This window comes from Patagioenas fasciata, chromosome 36 (assembly GCF_037038585.1).
Source record: "Patagioenas fasciata isolate bPatFas1 chromosome 36, bPatFas1.hap1, whole genome shotgun sequence".
NCBI classification, from domain to species: domain Eukaryota; kingdom Metazoa; phylum Chordata; class Aves; order Columbiformes; family Columbidae; genus Patagioenas; species Patagioenas fasciata.
In genome coordinates this window covers 3,624,395-3,641,338 of record NC_092555.1, presented here as the reverse complement: position 1 = coordinate 3,641,338, position 16,944 = coordinate 3,624,395, and the positions used below count along the sequence as shown (strand labels likewise).

The 16,944-nt window shown below is 70.1% G+C and overlaps 2 protein-coding genes across 6 annotated transcripts in view; both read right to left on the bottom strand.

The window, feature by feature from the left end:
• FLNA (filamin A) overlaps positions 1-3,225 on the bottom strand; it is a 61,339-nt gene extending 58,114 nt beyond the window's left edge. For 3 of the 5 annotated variants that reach the window (XM_071801224.1, XM_071801225.1, XM_071801227.1), the window contains exon 1: positions 2,826-3,224. In XM_071801224.1, coding sequence (XP_071657325.1) covers positions 2,826-3,180 — 355 coding nt within the window. In that variant the 5' untranslated portion in view covers positions 3,181-3,224. Of the gene's footprint in view, positions 1-2,825 lie in introns of all 5 variants that reach the window. The other 2 variants (XM_071801228.1, XM_071801226.1) reach the window with 2 other exon arrangements.
• Positions 3,226-9,470: 6,245 nt separating this feature from the next.
• HAUS7 (HAUS augmin like complex subunit 7) lies at positions 9,471-16,915 on the bottom strand. Its single transcript, XM_071801183.1, has 10 exons — positions 16,829-16,915; positions 16,071-16,186; positions 15,251-15,318; positions 15,100-15,161; positions 14,545-14,642; positions 13,967-14,092; positions 13,737-13,815; positions 13,389-13,601; positions 11,721-11,802; positions 9,471-10,296 (listed from the first exon to the last, which is right to left on the bottom strand). The coding sequence occupies exons 1-10, from the start codon at positions 16,868-16,870 to the stop codon at positions 10,232-10,234; spliced, it is 951 nt and encodes a 316-aa protein (XP_071657284.1). The 5' UTR covers positions 16,871-16,915; the 3' UTR covers positions 9,471-10,231.
• Positions 16,916-16,944: the final 29 nt, after the last annotated feature.

Below are 16,944 nucleotides of genomic sequence, written 5' to 3'. Positions count from 1 at the left end.
ACAGCGGAGCCCGGACGCCTGGGTCCCCATGGGTGGGTTGGGGGTGTGCACAGCGGGAGCCCGGACGCCTGGGTCCCCATGGGTGGGTTGGGGCTGTGTCACAGCGGGCGCCCGGACGCCTGGGTCCCCATGGGTGGGTTGGGGGTGTGCACAGCGGAGCCCGGACGCCTGGGTCCCCATGGGTGGGTTGGGGCTGTGTCACAGCGGAGCCCGGACGCCTGGGTCCCCATGGGTGGGTTGGGGGTGTGCACAGCGGGAGCCCGGACGCCTGGGTCCCGTTATTGGGGTTGGGAGGCCTCCCGAACGCCTGGGTCCCCATCGGTGGGGGGGGGCAGTAAGGGCGGGTGCCCGGATGCCTGGGTCCCTGTTATTGGGGTTGGGAGGCTTCCCGGATGCCTGGGTCCCCATCAGTGGTTTGAGGGGGGGGTGGGTGGGTAAGGGCGGGTGCCCGGATGCCTGGGTCCCTGCTATTGGGGTGGGGAGGGCTCCCGGATGCCTGGGTCCCTGCTGGCGGTTTGTGGGGGGAGTAAGGGCGGGTGCCCGGACGCCTGGGTCCCCGCTGGCGGTTTGGGGGTGCAAGGGCGGGTGTCCGGACGCCTGGGTCCCTGCTATCGGGGTTGGGAAGGCTCCCGGACGCCTGGGTCCCCGCTGGCGGTTTGGGGGTGTAAGGGCGGGTGCCCGGACGCCTGGGTCCCTGTTCTGGGGGTGATGGCGGGTTCCCGGACGCCTGGGTCCCCCGCCCCGCGGGAGGGGGGGCAGCGGCGCTGTGCGGTGGGGGATGGGCCCCAGGCCCGCCCCCGGCCCCACCCCCCGCTCCAGCATTTTTTGGCCTTATATGGGCTCGGGCTCCAGCGAGGCCCCGCCCCCCGGCGGCCCCGCCCCCGCCCCCCGCCCCCCCGGGAAGCCCCCGGGACCCCCCGCGGGGACCCCGGACCCCCCGGAGCCCCGGACCCCGCCGGTGGGGGGACCCCGGGGCCGGGCGGGGCTGGGCCGCCGCAATCCGTGCCCGCGGGCTGCGGGAACCGCAGGGCGGGGCCCCCGCCCCCCCGCACGACGAGGGTCCCGCGCCGTGGCCCCCCCGCATTCCTGCGAGGGGAGCGGGCCCGGCCCCCCCGCCTTTGTTATGGGGCCGAGGGGGCGGGGAGGGGCGCGCGGGGCCCGAACGGGGGGGCTGAGGTGGGGGGGGGGGTCCCAAATGGGGGCGCTCCCGAAGCGGGGGAGCCCGGGGGGCTAAAATGGGGGGGGGGGGCTTCTATGGAGCCCCGGGAGGGGTCACCCAACCGCACACTCGTGGATGGGGGGGCCCCAAAGGCTCCAGGGAGGGGATCCCACCACCACGCCTTTCGGGGCCCCCCCCCAGGCAGCTCATTGCCATGGGGGGGCCGTGGAGGGGGGGATCCCAAACTGCTCCATAGGGGGGCTCCCCAGCAGCATCGTGCAACTATGAGGGTCCTGGGGGCTCCCCAAAGGCCCCCCGCTACCCCGGGGGTCTTGGGGGCTCCCCAAAGTCTGCCCATTGCTGGGGGGCTCCCCAAAGGCATCACACTGCCCTGAGGGTCTGGGGGGCTCCCCAAAGGCGCCGTGCTGCTCTGGGGGGGCTCCCCATAGGCAGCCCATTGCTCCAGGGTCTGGGGGGGCTCCCCAAAGGCATCGCACTTCTCTGAGGGTCTTGGGGGACTCCCCAGACCCCTCCAACGCTCGGGGGTCTCCCCAGGGGCACTGCACTCCTATGAGGGTCCTGGGGGTCTCCCCAGGGGCACTGCACTCCTATGAGGGTCCTGGGGGGCTCCCCTAAGGCTGTGCATTGCTCCGGGGTCCTGGGGGGCTCCCCACGGGCATGGTGCTCCTCTAAGGGTCCTGGGGGCTCCCCTAAGGCACCGTGCCGCTTCGGGGGGCTCCCCAAAGGCAGCCCATTGCTCCAGGGCCCTGGGGGGCTCCCCTAAGGCACCGTGCTGCTCCGGGGGGCTCCCCTAACGCTGTGCATTGCTCCATGGTTCTGGGGGCTCCCCTAACGCTGTGCATTGCTCCATGGTTCTGCGGGGTTCCCCAAAGGCAGCCCATTGCTCCAGGGCCCTGGGGGCTCCCCTAACGCTCTGCATTGCTCCAGGGCCCTGGGGGGCTCCCCTAACGCTGTGCACTGCTCCAGGGCCCTGGGGGGCTCCCCTAGCGCTGTGCACTGCTCCAGGGCCCTGGGGGGCTCCCCAAAGGCACCGTGCTGCTCCGGGGGGCTCCCCTAGCGCTGTGCACTGCTCCAGGACCCTGGGGGGCTCCCCTAACGCTGTGCACTGCTCCAGGGCCCTGGGGGGCTCCCCTAGCGCTGTGCACTGCTCCAGGACCCTGGGGGGCTCCCCTAGCGCTGTGCACTGCTCCAGGGCCCTGGGGGGCTCCCCTAACGCTGTGCATTGCTCCAGGACCCTGGGGGGCTCCCCTAGCGCTGTGCACTGCTCCAGGACCCTGGGGGGCTCCCCTAGCGCTGTGCACTGCTCCAGGGCCCTGGGGGGCTCCCCTAACGCTGTGCACTGCTCCAGGACCCTGGGGGGCTCCCCTAGCGCTGTGCACTGCTCCAGGACCCTGGGGGGCTCCCCTAGCGCTGTGCACTGCTCCAGGGCCCTGGGGGGCTCCCCTAACGCTGTGCACTGCTCCAGGACCCTGGGGGGCTCCCCTAGCGCTGTGCACTGCTCCAGGACCCTGGGGGGCTCCCCTAACGCTGTGCATTGCTCCAGGACCCTGGGGGGCTCCCCTAGCGCTGCGCACCGCTCCTGGGCGCCCCCGCAGCGCCCCCCGCCGGCCGGGCGCCCCCGGGCCGGCGCCGCCGCCCCGCTCACCGATGGACACCAGCTTGATGTTCTCCCTCTCCAGGAACTCGAGCGCCACGGACACGTTCTCCAGCTGCATCTGGCGGAAGGTGGGGCGCGCGTTGTACTTGCGGCCCATCTTCTTCTGGCTCAGCACCTCCAGCAGCGCGATGAGGCGCAGCCCGTCGCCCAGGTCGGTCTGCAGGTTGCCCACCCGCTTCTGCACGCACTTGAGGTGCTCGTTGCACCAGCGGGTGAACGTGTTCTGCTGGATGCGCTTCCAGGGCGCGTCCTCCGCCAGGTCCTTCTCGGTGGCCGGCATCTCCCCGTCCGCCTCGCCGCGGGACGGCGCCTCCTGCGCCCGGGACCGCCCGCCCGCGCTCATCCTACACCGGGGGCGGCGGGGGCGGCGCCGCGCCTGCGCACCGAGGGGGCGGCACCTGCGGGAGGGGGCGTGGGGGCGTCAGCGCGGCCGCGCGGGACCCCCGCGGGGGCACCCGGACACATCCCTCTAATTGGGGACACCCCCCGGACACATCCCCCCTGGCTGGGGACACCCCCCGGACACATCCCTCTAATTGGGGACACCCCCGGACACATCCCCGAACGGGGGACACACCCCCGGACACATCCCCCCTAGCTGGGGACACCCCCGGACACATCCCTCTAATTGGGGACACCCCCGGACACATCCCTCTAATTGGGGACACCCCCGGACACATCCCCGAACGGGGGACACACCCCCGGACACATCCCCCCTGGCTGGGGACACCCCCGGACACATCCCTCTAATTGGGGACACCCCCGGACACATCCCCCTAACTGGGGACACCCCCGGACACATCTCCGGACACGTGCCCCCAATTGGGGACACCCCCCGGACACATCCCCCCCCAAGTGGGGACACATCCCCCGCGGTGGGGGCACCCCCGGACACGTCCCCCCGCTTGGGGACACATCGTGGACACACCCCCCGGACACGTCCCCGAACGGGGGACACATCCCCCCAATTGGGGACACATCCCGGACACACCCCCCCAATTGGGGACACATCCCGGACACTCCCCCCGGACACGTCCCCCCGAACTGGGGCAGTCCCCGCGCACACCCCCTGGATCAGGGGACACCCCCCGGGGAGGGGGCGTCACTGCGGACCAGAGCGGGACACCCCCGGACACATCTCCCAAATTGGGGGACACCCCCGGACACATCTCCCAAATTGGGGGACACCCCCGGACACATCTCCCGAATTGGGGGACACCCCCGGACACATCTCCCAAATTGGGGGACACCCCCGGACACATCTCCCGAATTGGGGGACACCCCTGGACACATCTCCCGAATTGGGGGACACCCCCGGACACATCTCCCGAATTGGGGGACACCCCCGGACACATCTCCCGAATTGGGGGACACCGCATGGACACATCTCCCAAATTGGGGGACACCCCTGGACACATCACCCGAATTGGGGGACACCCCCGGACACATCTCCCAAATTGGGGGACACCCCTGGACACATCTCCTGAATTGGGGGACACCCCCGGACACATCTCCCGAATTGGGGGACACCCCCGGACACATCTCCTGAATTGGGGGACACCCCCGGACACATCACCCGAATTGGGGGACACCCCCGGACACATCTCCCGAATTGGGGGACACCCCCGGACACATCTCCTGAATTGGGGGACACCCCCGGACACATCTCCCGAATTGGGGGACACCCCCGGACACATCTCCCGAATTGGGGGACACCCCCGGACACATCACCCGAATCGGGGGACACCCCCGGACACATCTCCCGAATTGGGGGACACCGCATGGACACATCTCCCGAATTGGGGGACACCCCCGGACACATCTCCCGAATCGGGGGACACCCCCGGACACATCACCGCAATTGGGGGACACCCCCTGCATACACAACAGGGACCCCAAAACCAGGGGACACCCCTCTGTATCCATAATGGGGACCCCCAGTCAGGGGGACACCCCTGAGGCCAGAAAAGGGACCCCCAAACTGGGGGACACCCCCTGCATCCACAATGGGGACCCCTGAATCAGGGGACACCCCCTGCAACCATAACGGGGACCCCTAAATCAGGGGACGCCCCCTGCAGCCAGAAAGGGGACCCCCAAACTGGGGGACACCCCCTGCATCCATAACGGGGACCCCTAAATCAGGGGACGCCTCCTGCAGCCAGAAAGGGGACCCCCAAACTGGGGGACACCCCCTGCATCCACAATGGGGACCCCTAAATCAGGGGACGCCCCCTGCAGCCAGAAAGGGGACCCCCAAACTCGGGGACACCCCCTGCATCCATAACGGGGACCCCTAAATCAGGGGACGCCCCCTGCAACCAGAAAGGGGACCCCCAAACTGGGGGACACCCCCTGCATCCATAACGGGGACCCCTAAATCAGGGGACGCCCCCTGCAGCCAGAAAGGGGACCCCCAAACTGGGGGACACCCCCTACATCCATAACAGGGACCCCTAAATCAGGGGACGCCCCCTGCAACCAGAAAGGGGACCCCCAAACTCGGGGACACCCCCTGCATCCATAACGGGGACCCCTAAATCAGGGGACGCCCCCTGCAACCAGAAAGGGGACCCCCAAACTGGGGGACACCCCCTGCATCCATAACGGGGACCCCTAAACCAGGGGACGCCCCCTGCAGCCAGAAAGGGGACCCCCAAACTGGGGGACACCCCCTGCATCCATAACGGGGACCCCTAAATCAGGGGACGCCCCCTGCAGCCAGAAAGGGGACCCCCAAACTGGGGGACACCCCCTGCATCCATAACGGGGACCCCTAAATCAGGGGACGCCCCCTGCAGCCAGAAAGGGGACCCCCAAACTGGGGGACACCCCCTGCATCCTTAGCAGGGACCCCTGAACCAGAACCCCCGCCTCCACCTGTAATGGGCACCCCCACATCAGGGGGACACCCCCGTGCATCTGGGGGGACCCAAAACCAGGGGACACCCCTTTGCACCCATAACGGTGGCGATGGCACCAGGGGACACCCCCACGGGGACCCCCAAACGAGGGGACACCCCCCGCGTGCCCAACAGGGACCCCCGAACCAGGGGACCCCCCTGCGCCCCACCTGGGGATTTCGGGGGTCCCCGTGCCCCCAGTTCGGGGGCGCCCAGCTCAGCCCGCTCGGCCCCGCCCCTGACGTCACCGGGGGGGGGCTGCCCCGCCCTGCCCCGCCCGGCCCCTCCGAGTCCCCAACGGGGTGTCCAGGGGTGCCCCCAATCCCGGGGAGGGGTCCCCAGGCCCCGCCAGCCTCCTCGGGACCCCCCAAAACCGGACCCCCCTGCTCTCCACACACGGGGTCCCCCGGCCCCATTCGGGGGGGGTCTCCTCACAACACCCCCAGATCAACCTCAGGGGGTCCCCAAACCCCACCGGGGGTCCCCCAGCCCCATTTTGGGGGGTTCTCCTCACGACACCCCCAGATCAACCTCAGGGGGTCCCCAAACCCCACAGGGGCTCCCCCAGCCCCATTTTGGGGGGGTTCTCCTCACAACACCCCCGGGTCCCTCAGGGGTCCCCCAGCCCCATTTTGGGGGGGTTCTCCTCACAACACCCCCGGGTCTCCCTCAGGGCTCCCCCAGCCCCATTTTGGGGGGGTTCTCCTCACAACACCCCCGGGTCCCTCAGGGCTCCCCCAGCCCCATTTTGGGGGGGTTCTCCTCACAACACCCCCGGGTCCCTCAGGGGTCCCCCAGCCCCATTTTGGGGGGGTTCTCCTCACAACACCCCCAGATCAACCTCAGGGGGTCCCCAAACCCCACAGGGGGTCCCCCAGCCCCATTTTGGGGGGGGTTTCTCCTCATGACACCCCCAGATCAACCTCGGGGGTCCCCAAACCCCACAGGGGCTCCCCCAGCCCCATTTTGGGGGGGTTCTCCTCACAACACCCCCAGGTCTCCCTCAGGGCTCCCCCAGCCCCATTTTGGGGGGGTTCTCCTCACAACACCCCCAGGTCTCCCTCAGGGCTCCCCCAGCCCCATTTTGGGGGGGTTCTCCTCACAACACCCCCGGGTCCCTCAGGGCTCCCCCAGCCCCATTTTGGGGGGGTTCTCCTCACAACACCCCCGGGGTCCCTCAGGGCTCCCCCAGCCCCATTTGGGGGGGTTCTCCTCACAACACCCCCGGGTCCCTCAGGGCTCCCCCAGCCCCATTTTGGGGGGGTTCTCCTCACAACACCCCCGGGTCCCTCAGGGCTCCCCCAGCCCCATTTTGGGGGGGTTCTCCTCACAACACCCCCGGGTCTCCCTCAGGGCTCCCCCAGCCCCATTTGGGGGGGGTTCTCCTCACAACACCCCCAGGTCTCCCTCAGGGGCTCCCCCAGCCCCATTTTGGGGGGGTTCTCCTCACAACACCCCCGGGTCCCTCAGGGCTCCCCCAGCCCCATTTGGGGGGGTTCACCTCACAACACCCCCGGGTCTCCCTCAGGGCTCCCCCAGCCCCATTTTGGGGGGGTTCTCCTCACAACACCCCCGGGTCCCTCAGGGCTCCCCCAGCCCCATTTGGGGGGGTTCTCCTCACAACACCCCCGGGTCCCTCAGGGCTCCCCCAGCCCCATTTGGGGGTCTCCTCCCGCCCCCCCGGTCCCTCAGGGCTCCCCCAGCCCCATTTTGGGGGGGTTCTCCTCACAACACCCCCGGGTCCCTCAGGGCTCCCCCAGCCCCGTTTGGGGGGGTCTCCTCCCGTCCCCGCTCCCTCGCCCCCCGCGCTGCCCCCGCGCTCACCGGAGGCGCCGGTCGGGTGTCGGGCGGGGCCGGGGGTCCCGCGGGGCCGGGGTCGGGGCCGGGGGTTCCGGCTCGGAGGCTGCGGGGGGTCCGGGGGCTCCGCGCGCGCCGGTGTCGCAGCCGCAGCCGGGGGGGCGCGCGGCGCGCGCGGAGCCTTAATTGGTAACGGGCGGCGAGGCCACGCCCCCTGGAGGGGGGGGAGCGGGGGGCACGGGGACCCGTGGGGCGGGGGGGGCGATGGGAGCCATGGGGTGAGGGGGGGGGCGATGGGAACCCATAGGGTGAGGGGGGGGCTGTGGGGACCCATGGGGTGAGGGGGGGGCTATGGGAACCCATAGGGTGAGGGGGGGGCTATGGGGACCCATGGGGTGAGGGGGGCGATGGGAACCCATAGGGTGAGGGGGGGGCTATGGGGACCCATAGGGTGAGAGGGGGGCTACGAGAACCCATAGAGTGAGAGGGGGGTATAGGGACCCATGGGGTGAGGGAGGGGCTATACAGATCCGTGGGGGGGGGTATAGGGAGCCCATAGGGTGACGGGGGCTATAGGGATCCGTGGGGTGAGGTGGGGCTGTGGGAACCCATAGGGTGAAGGGGGGGTATAGGGACCCCATAGGGTGAGGGGGGGGTATAGGGACCCGTGGGGTGGGGGGGGGCCTATAGGGAGCCATGGGGTGAAAGGAGGATCCTGGGGGGATATAGGGACCCATAGGGTGAGAGGGGTGTCTGGGGGGAGCCATAGGGACTCTATAGGGTGAGAGGAGGGTCTGGGGGGGCTGTAGGGACCCCATAGGGCGAGAGGAGGGTCCGGGGGGGGCATAGGGACCCCATAGGGTGAGAGGAGGGTCCGGGGGGGCTGTAGGGACCCCATAGGGTCAGATGGGGTTCCTGGCAGAGCCTATAGGGGCTCTATGGGGTGGAGGGTGCCATAGGGATGCTATGGGGTGTGTGGGACTATAGGGGTGCTATGGGAGCCTATAGGGACGCCACAGGGTCAGACGGGGGTCCCAGCGGAGCCTATAGGGGCTCTATGGGGTGTGAGGGGGCTATAGGGACCCCATAGGGTGGGATGGGGCCCCTATAGGGCTGGGGGAGTCCACAGGGATGGTACATGGGGACCATATGTAAGGGTGACCCATAGAGACCCCATAGGGCAGGACAAGGCCCTATACGGAGTAGACAGATGTATAGGGACACTATGGGGGCCACAGGGACTCCCTGGGCAGTCAGGGGTTCAATAGGGCCCCCCGGGCAGTCAGGGGTTCCATAGGGCTCTACAGGGCCCCCCAGGCAGCCAGGGGTTCTATAGGGTTCTATAGGGCTCTATAGGCCCCCCCGGGCAGTCAGGGGTTCTATAGGGCTCTATAGGGTTCTATAGGGCTCTATAGGCCCCCCCGAGCAGTCAGGGGTTCTATAGGGCTCTATAGGGTTGTATAGGGTTCTATACGAGCCCATAGGCCCCCTGGCCCTGGGGTCAGGAAACGAGGCAGCGCCGGAAGCCCCAGTGGGGCCCTGATAACGCAACGGGGCGCTATAATTAACGGGGGCGCTATAATTAACGGGGGCGCTATAATTAACGGGGGTGCTATAATTAACGGGGGTGCTATAATTAACGGGGGTGCTATAATTAACGGGGGCGCTATAATTAACGGGGGTGCTATAATTAACGGGGGCGCTATAATTAACGGGGCTGCTATAATTAACGGGGGTGCTATAATTAACGGGGGTGCTATAATTAACGGGGGCGCTATAATTAACAGCATCATTACCGGGTGGTCATTCTCATTAATGGGGGGGGGGCACACGCTCATTAATTGTGGCTTATAATTAACCGGACGCTATAATTAACAACATCGTTACTGGGTGGTCGTTATCATTAACGAGCAGGGCACAATTAACAAGGATGTTGTAATTAACGAGGTCATTACCGGGACACGGTCTTTAATGGGGGGGTCGTTACACATGTCGCTCCCCCCATGTTTTGGGGTACGGGGGGGTCACCCCCCCATATTTTGGGGTCCCCGGGGGTCACTCCCCCATATTTTGGGGTACAGGGGGGTCACCCCCCCATGTTTTGGGGTCCCCGGGGGTCACTGCCCCATATTTTGGGGTACAGGGGGGGTCACCCCCCCATATTTTGGGGCACGGTGGGGTCACCCCCCCATGTTTTGGGGCTCCCTGGGGGGGTCACCACCCACATTTCGGGGCGCCCCCCCACATTTGGGGGCGCGGGGGGGTGGGGGCTGCGCTGGCCCCATCCCCATGACCTCAGTCCCATAGGAATCTCGGGGGGGGGGGGCAGGGACGTCACTGAGAGCCGGGGGGGGGGGCGGGGCGCCCCGGACGCCTGGGTCCACTCCGGGGTCAGCCCCCCCGCCCCCCCGGATCCGCCCCCCCGGCTGAGTCACCGCGGCAAACGCGGCCGGCCCGGCGCTCTCTCCATATAGGGCCCGAAAGCGCGCGCCCCCCGGCCCCCCCTCACCAAAAATAGAACCCAGGCGTCCGGGCGGCCCCTCGGGACCCCCCCGCCCCCCCTCACCCCCTTAATTAGCAGCAATTAGCGGCGCTCGCCATCTTCAATCCGCTTAGTGACCCCCCCCAAAATGTGACACCCACCGGGGGGGGGCGGTCCTGGGGGGTCGGTCCTGGGGGGTCAGTCCTGGGGGGTCAGTCCTGGGGGGCCCCCCCGGGGTCGCCCCCAAATCGCTGCTGCAGGGCGGCCACGCGGCTCCCTGCGGGAAACGGGGGTTGGGGGGCCCCAAAGCAGCCCCCCCACTCCAGACACCCCAAAACAGCCGCCCCCCCACTCCAGACACCCCGAAACAGCCCCCCCCCCACTCCAGACACCGCAAAACAGCCCCCCCCACACTCCAGACACCCCGAAACAGCCCCCCCCCCACTCCAGACACCCCGAAACAGCCGCCCCCCCCACTCCAGACACCCCGAAACAGCCCCCCCCCCACTCCAGACACCCCGAAACAGCCGCCCCCCCCACTCCAGACACCCCGAAACAGCCCCCCCCACACTCCAGACACCCCGAAACAGCCGCCCCCCCCACTCCAGACACCCCGAAACAGCCCCCCCCCCACTCCAGACACCCCGAAACAGCCGCCCCCCCCACTCCAGACACCCCGAAACAGCCGCCCCCCCACTCCAGACACCCCGAAACAGCCCCCCCCCACTCCAGACACCCCGAAACAGCCCCCCCCCACTCCAGACACCCCGAAACAGCCCCCCCCCACTCCAGACACCCCGAAACAGCCCCCCCCCACTCCAGACACCCCGAAACAGCCCCCCCCCCACTCCAGACACCCCAAAACAGCCCCCCCCCCACTCCAGACACCCCGAAACAGCCGCCCCCCCACTCCAGACACCCCGAAACAGCCGCCCCCCCCCAGTCCCAGGGGTGACCCCCAAAACCTTGTAGATCCCCCCCAAACTGCAGGGGTGACCCCAAACCCCAGGGGCGACCCCAAAACTATGGGGGTGAACTCCAACCCCCCCCCAGCCCCCCGGGTTTTGGGGTGACCCCCCCAGGGTGCGATGGGGGTGACCCCCAAACCCCCCAGCCCCCCGGGTTTTGGGGTGACCCCCCCAGGGTGCGATGGGGGTGACCCCAAACCCCCCAGCCACCCCCAGGTTTTGGGGTGACCCCCCCAGGGTGCGATGGGGGTGACCCCCAAACCCCCCCCAGCCCCCCCCCAGGTTTTGGGGTGACCCCCCCAGGGTGCGATGGGGGTGACCCCAAACCCCCCAGCCCCCCCCAGGTTTTGGGGTGACCCCCCCAGGGTGCGATGGGGTGACCCCCAAACCCCCCAGCCCCCCCCAGGTTTTGGGGTGACCCCCCCAGGGTGCGATGGGGGTGACCCCCAAACCCCCCACCCCCCCCCAGGTTTTGGGGTGACCCCCCCAGTGTGCGATGGGGTGACCCCCAAACCCCCCAGCCCCCCCCAGGTTTTGGGGTGACCCCCCCAGGGTGCGATGGGGTGACCCCAAACCCCCCAGCCCCCCCCCAGGTTTTGGGGTGACTCACCCAGGGTGCGATGGGGTGACCCCAAACCCCCCAGCCCCCCCCAGGTTTTGGGGTGACCCCCCCAGGGTGCGATGGGGTGACCCCCAAACCCCCCAGCCCCCCCCAGGTTTTGGGGTGACTCACCCAGGGTGCGATGGGGGGGGTCCGCCCCCTGCTGCGTCACCTTGGCCACCGTGTCCCTCATCTGGGCCACCCCCTGCAGGCGCTGGGGACACGGGGTGAGCACGGGGACCCCCAAACCCCCCAAGGGACCCCCAAACTCCCCATGGGGCACAGGGACCCCCCCAAACCCCCCATGGGACCCCCAAACCCCCGCGGGGCACAGGGACCCCCCCAAACCCCCATGAGACCCCCAAACCCCCCGCGGGGCACAGGGACCCCCCAACCCCCCATGGAGCCCCAAACCCCCCATGGGACCCCCAAACCCCCCATGGGGCACAGGGACCCCCCCAAACCCCCATGGACCCCCAAACCCCCCATGGGACCCCCAAACCGCCCACGGGGCACAGGGACCCCCCCAAACCCCCATGGACCCCCAAACCCCCCATGGGACCCCCAAACCGCCCACGGGGCATGGGGACCCCCAACCCACCCATGGGACCCCCCAACCCTCCATGGGGCACAGGGACCCCCAAATTCCCCATGGGACCCCCCAACCCCCCATGGGACCCCCCAACCCTCCATGGGGCACAGGGACCCCCAAATTCCCCATGGGACCCCCAACCCACCCATGGGACCCCCCAACCCTCCATGGGGCACAGGGACCCCCAAATTCCCCATGGGACCCCCCAACCCCCCATGGGACCCCTCAAACCCCCCCACGGTGCACAGGGACCCCCAAACCCCCCACAGGAGCCCCCAAACCACCCATGGGGCACAGGGACCCCCAAACGTTCCCATGGGGCACGGGGACCCCTCCCAACCCACGGGACCCCTCAAACCCCCCATGGGGCAGGGGACCCCCAAAGCTTCCCACGGGGCACAGGGACCCCCAAATGCTCCATGGGGCATGGGGACCCCCCAAACCACCCATGGGGCACAGGGACCCCAAATGCTCCATGGGGCACGGGGACCCATCCCAACCCACAGGACCCCTCAAACCCCCCATGGGGCATGGGGACCCCCCAAACCTTCCCATGGGGCATGGGGACCCCCCACACCCTCCTATGGGGCCCAGGGACCCCCCAAGATTCTATGGGGGCCAGGGACCCCCCAGAGCCCCCCACGGCACAGGGACCCCCCAGCCCCCACCCCCCACGGCACAGGGACCCCACAGAGCCCCCACCCCCCACGGCACAGGGACCCCCCAGAGCCCCCCACGGCACAGGGACCCCCCAGCCCCCACCCCCCACAGCACAGGGACCCCCCAGCCCCCACCCCCCACGGCACAGGGACCCCCCAGAGCCCCCACCCCCCACGGCACAGGGACCCCCCAGCCCCCACCCCCGTGGCGCAGGGACCCCCCAGCCCCCACCCCCCGTGGCGCAGGGACCCCCCAGAGCCCCCACCCCCCACGGCACAGGGACCCCCCAACCCCCACCCCCCACGGCACAGGGACCCCCCAGCCCCCACCCCCCACGGCACAGGGACCCCCAGCCCCCACCCCCCACGGCACAGGGACCCCCCAGCCCCCACCCCCCACGGCACAGGGACCCCCAGCCCCCACCCCCCACGGCACAGGGACCCCCCAGCCCCCACCCCCCATGGCGCAGGGACCCCCCAGCCCCCACCCCCCACGGCACAGGGACCCCCCAGCCCCCACCCCCCGTGGCGCAGGGACCCCAGCCCCACCTGCACGAGCGTCCGCAGCCCCCGGTGCGCGGGGGGGGCCAGGGGGCCGCAGGGGGCGTGGCCGGGGCGCCCCCCCCCGCCGGGCCCCCCCTGGGCGTCCCACAGCCCCCCCGCCCCGAACGCCGTGGCCAGCGCCCCCAGGTCCCCCCCGGCCACCCCCAGCAGCCGCAGCAGCGGGCGGGGGGCGCCCGGGGACCCCCCCAGCTCGGGGCTCTGTGGAGAGAGGGGGGCAGGGGGATGTGACCCCTCCCGGGGAATGGGGGCGAATGGGGGGGATGTGACCCCTCCCGGGGAATGGGGGGGAACAGGGAGGAATGGGGGGGTCTGTGCCCCTCCTGCCCCCCTCACCTGCGCCTCCAGCAGCTCCAGGTCCCGCTGTGCCCCCCCCAGCGCCGCCTCCAGCGCCGGCAGCGAGCGGGGGGCTCTCCTGGGGGGTGGGGGGGGGGTCAGTGGGGGGGTCAGTGGGGGGGGGGGGGTCGGGGTGGGGGGTCAGTGGGGGGGGGAGGGGTCGGGGGGGGGGTCAGTGGGGGGGGGGGGGGTCGGGGTGGGGGGTCAGTGGGGGGGTCCCCCAGACTCACCTGGGGGGGCTGCAGGTGCCATCCAGGGGCAGCTTGGGGAGGGGCGGGGTCCTCAGGGCCGCCCCCCCCTCGGGGGTCTCCAGCACCTCGTGCAGGAGCTGGCGGCTGCGGCTCAGGGTGGAGTGGCTGGGGGGCCAATGGGGGGCAGCAATGGGGGGGGGATCAATGGGGGGGGGCATCAATGGGGGGGGACACCAATGCACCAATGGGAGGGGGGACATCAATGAGGGGGGGGGCACCAATGAGGGGCTGTGACCCCAGGGGAGGGGCTGTGACCCCAATGGGGGGGCTGTGACCCCGGGGGGTGGGTTTGACCCCAACGGGGGGGCTGTGACCCCGGGGGGGTGGGTTTGACCCCAATGGGGGGGCTGTGACCCCGGGGGAGGAGCTGTGACACCAATGGGGGGGCTGTGACCCCGGGGGGTGGGTTTGACCCCAATGGGGGGGCTGTGACCCCGGGGGGGTGGGTTTGACCCCAATGGGGGGGCTGTGACCCCGGGGGGGTGGGTTTGACCCCAATGGGGGGGCTGTGACCCCTAGGTGGTGGGGGGGGCACCCGGACGCCTGGGTCCCCGCACCTGCTCCTGGGGGAGCCCCCGCTGCCGGCCCCGGGCGGGGGGGCCGCGTCCAGCAGGTCCGCGATGAACTGCAGCTGCCGCTCGGGGGGGGCCGTGCCCTGGGGGGGCAAGGGTGACGTCACCAGCCCCCCAAACCCCCCAGCAGCACCCCCAGCAGACCCCAAACCCCCTGAGCCCCCAAACCCCCTGACCCCCCAAACCCCCCAGCAGCACCCCCAGCAGACCCCAAACCCCCTGACCCCCCAAATCCCCTGAGCCCCCCAAACCCCTCGAGCCCCCCTAACCCCCCCAACCCCCCAAACCCCTGACCCCCCCAAACCCCGAGCCCCCAAACACTCCCAGCCCCCCAAACCCCCTGAGCCCCCAACCCCCTGACCCCCCCAAACCCCCAGCCCCCCAACACCCCCAGACCCCCAAACCTGACCCCCCAAAACCCCCTGAGCCCTCAACACCCCCAGCCCCCCAACATCCTGACCCCCCCAAACCCCCTGAGCCCCTCAACACCCCCAGCCCCCCAAACCCCCTGAGCCCCAAAACCCCCCCAAGCCCCCCCACCTGGAGCAGCGCGGTCTCGTCCGCCCGGCACAGCAGCAGCTCCGCTCCCAGTTTGGCCAGTTCTGGGGGGGGGGGACACTGGTTGGACTGGGGGGGGCACTTTTGGGGGGGTCAGTTTGGGGGGTCAGTTGGGGGTCAGTTGGGGTCCCACCTCGCAGCCGCTCGTCCTCAGGTCCGTCCTGCAGGGTCTCCAGGCGGGCGGCAAACGGGGGGTACACCCTGGGGGGCGGGGGGCAGGGTTTGGGGTTCAGGGTTTGGGGTTCAGGGTTTGGGGTTCAGGGTTGGGGGTTCAGAGGTTTGGGGTTCAGGGTTTGGGGTTCAGGGGGTTTGGGGTTCAGAGGTTTGGGGGGTCAGGAGGTTCAGGGATTCAGGGTTTGGGGTTTCAGGGGTTCGGGATTCAGGGGGTTCAGGGTTCGTGGGGTTCAGGTTTCAGGGTTAGGGGTTTCAGGTTGTTCAGGAACTTGGGGTTCAGGGGGTTTGGGGTTCAAGGGCTTCAGGGTTTGGGGTTTCAGGGGTTCGGGATTCAGGGGGTTCAGGGTTCGTGGGGTTCAGGTTTCAGGGTTTCAGGTTGTGTAGAAGTTTGGGGTTCAGGGGGTTTGGGGTTCAGGAGGCTCAGGGATTCAGGGTTTGGGGTTTCAGGGTTCGTGGGGTTCAGGTTTTGGGGTTTCAGGTTGTTCAGAAGTTTGGGGTTCAGGGGGTTTGGGGTTCAGGGCCTTTAGGGTTTGAGGTTTCAAGGGTTCAGGGATTAAGGGGTTTGGGGGGTTCAGGGTTCTGGAGGTTTGGGGGTTCAGGGGTTCAGGGTTTGGGGGTTCAGGGTTTGGGGGTTCGGGGGTTCAGGGTCCCGTACCGCGCGCAGAGCCACTCGAGCAGCCGCAGCCGCAGGGCCGAGGGTTCAGGGTTCGGGGGTTCAGGGTTCGGGGGTTCAGGGGTTCAGGGTTTGGGGGTTCAGGTTCAGGTTCGGGGTCCCGTACCGCGCGCAGAGCCACTCGAGCAGCCGCAGCCGCAGGGCCGAGGGGGCGCAGAGCAGCTGCAGCGCGGCGGGCGGGGACAGCGGGGGCAGCGCGGACACGGCGGGACAGCACAGCGCCTGGGGGGGCACGGAGCTCCGGGACCCGGGACCCAACACGGGACCCCCGGGACACCGGGGACAGCACAGCGCCTGGGGGGGCACGGAGCTCGGGGACCCGGGACCCAACACGGGACCCCCGGGACACCGGGGACAGCACAGCGCCTGGGGGGGCACGGAGCTCCGGGACCCATCACTGAGGCACCGGGACCCCCGGGACACCGGGGACAGCACAGCGCCTGGGGGGGCACGGAGCTCGGGGACCCGGGACCCAACACGGGACCCCCGAGACACCGGGGACAGCACAGCGCCTGGGGGGGCACGGAGCTCCGGGAGCCATCACTGAGACACCGGGACCCCTGAGACACCGGGGACAGCACAGCGCCTGGGGGGGCACGGAGCTCCGGGACCCGGGGGAACCGGGACCTCCCGGACCGCATCCGCCGAGGTTCCGGGATCCCAGTACAGGGCCCCGGGACGGGACCCCTGAGGCACCGGGACCGCATCCCAGGGCCCGGATCACTGAGGCGCCGGGACCCCTGAGGGCCCGGGACCCCCCGGACCGGACCCCCCGAGGGACCGGGACCCCGGCACCGATCACTGAGCACCGGGGCCGCACCCCGGTCCCGTCCCGCCCCCAGGAGCCCCCGGTCCGTCCGTCACCTCCAGCCGCTCCAGCGCAGCCGCCGCCGCCGCCGCCGCCATTTCCCGCCCTGCCCGGCCGCCCGGCCCGATTGGCCGCCGCCGCGCCGCCGCGCCCGCTGATTGGCCAGCGCCGC

Coding starts and splice junctions, on each gene's coding strand:
- HAUS7 (XM_071801183.1), bottom strand. CDS start 16,870: ATGGCGGCGGCGGCGGCGGCGGCTGCGCTGGAGCGGCTGGAG. Junction 16,187..16,828: donor CTGCGCTGGAGCGGCTGGAG/GTGACGGACGGA, acceptor GTGCCCCCCCAG/GCGCTGTGCTGTCCCGCCGT. Junction 13,602..13,736: donor TGGAGCTGCTGGAGGCGCAG/GTGAGGGGGGCA, acceptor CTCTCTCCACAG/AGCCCCGAGCTGGGGGGGTC.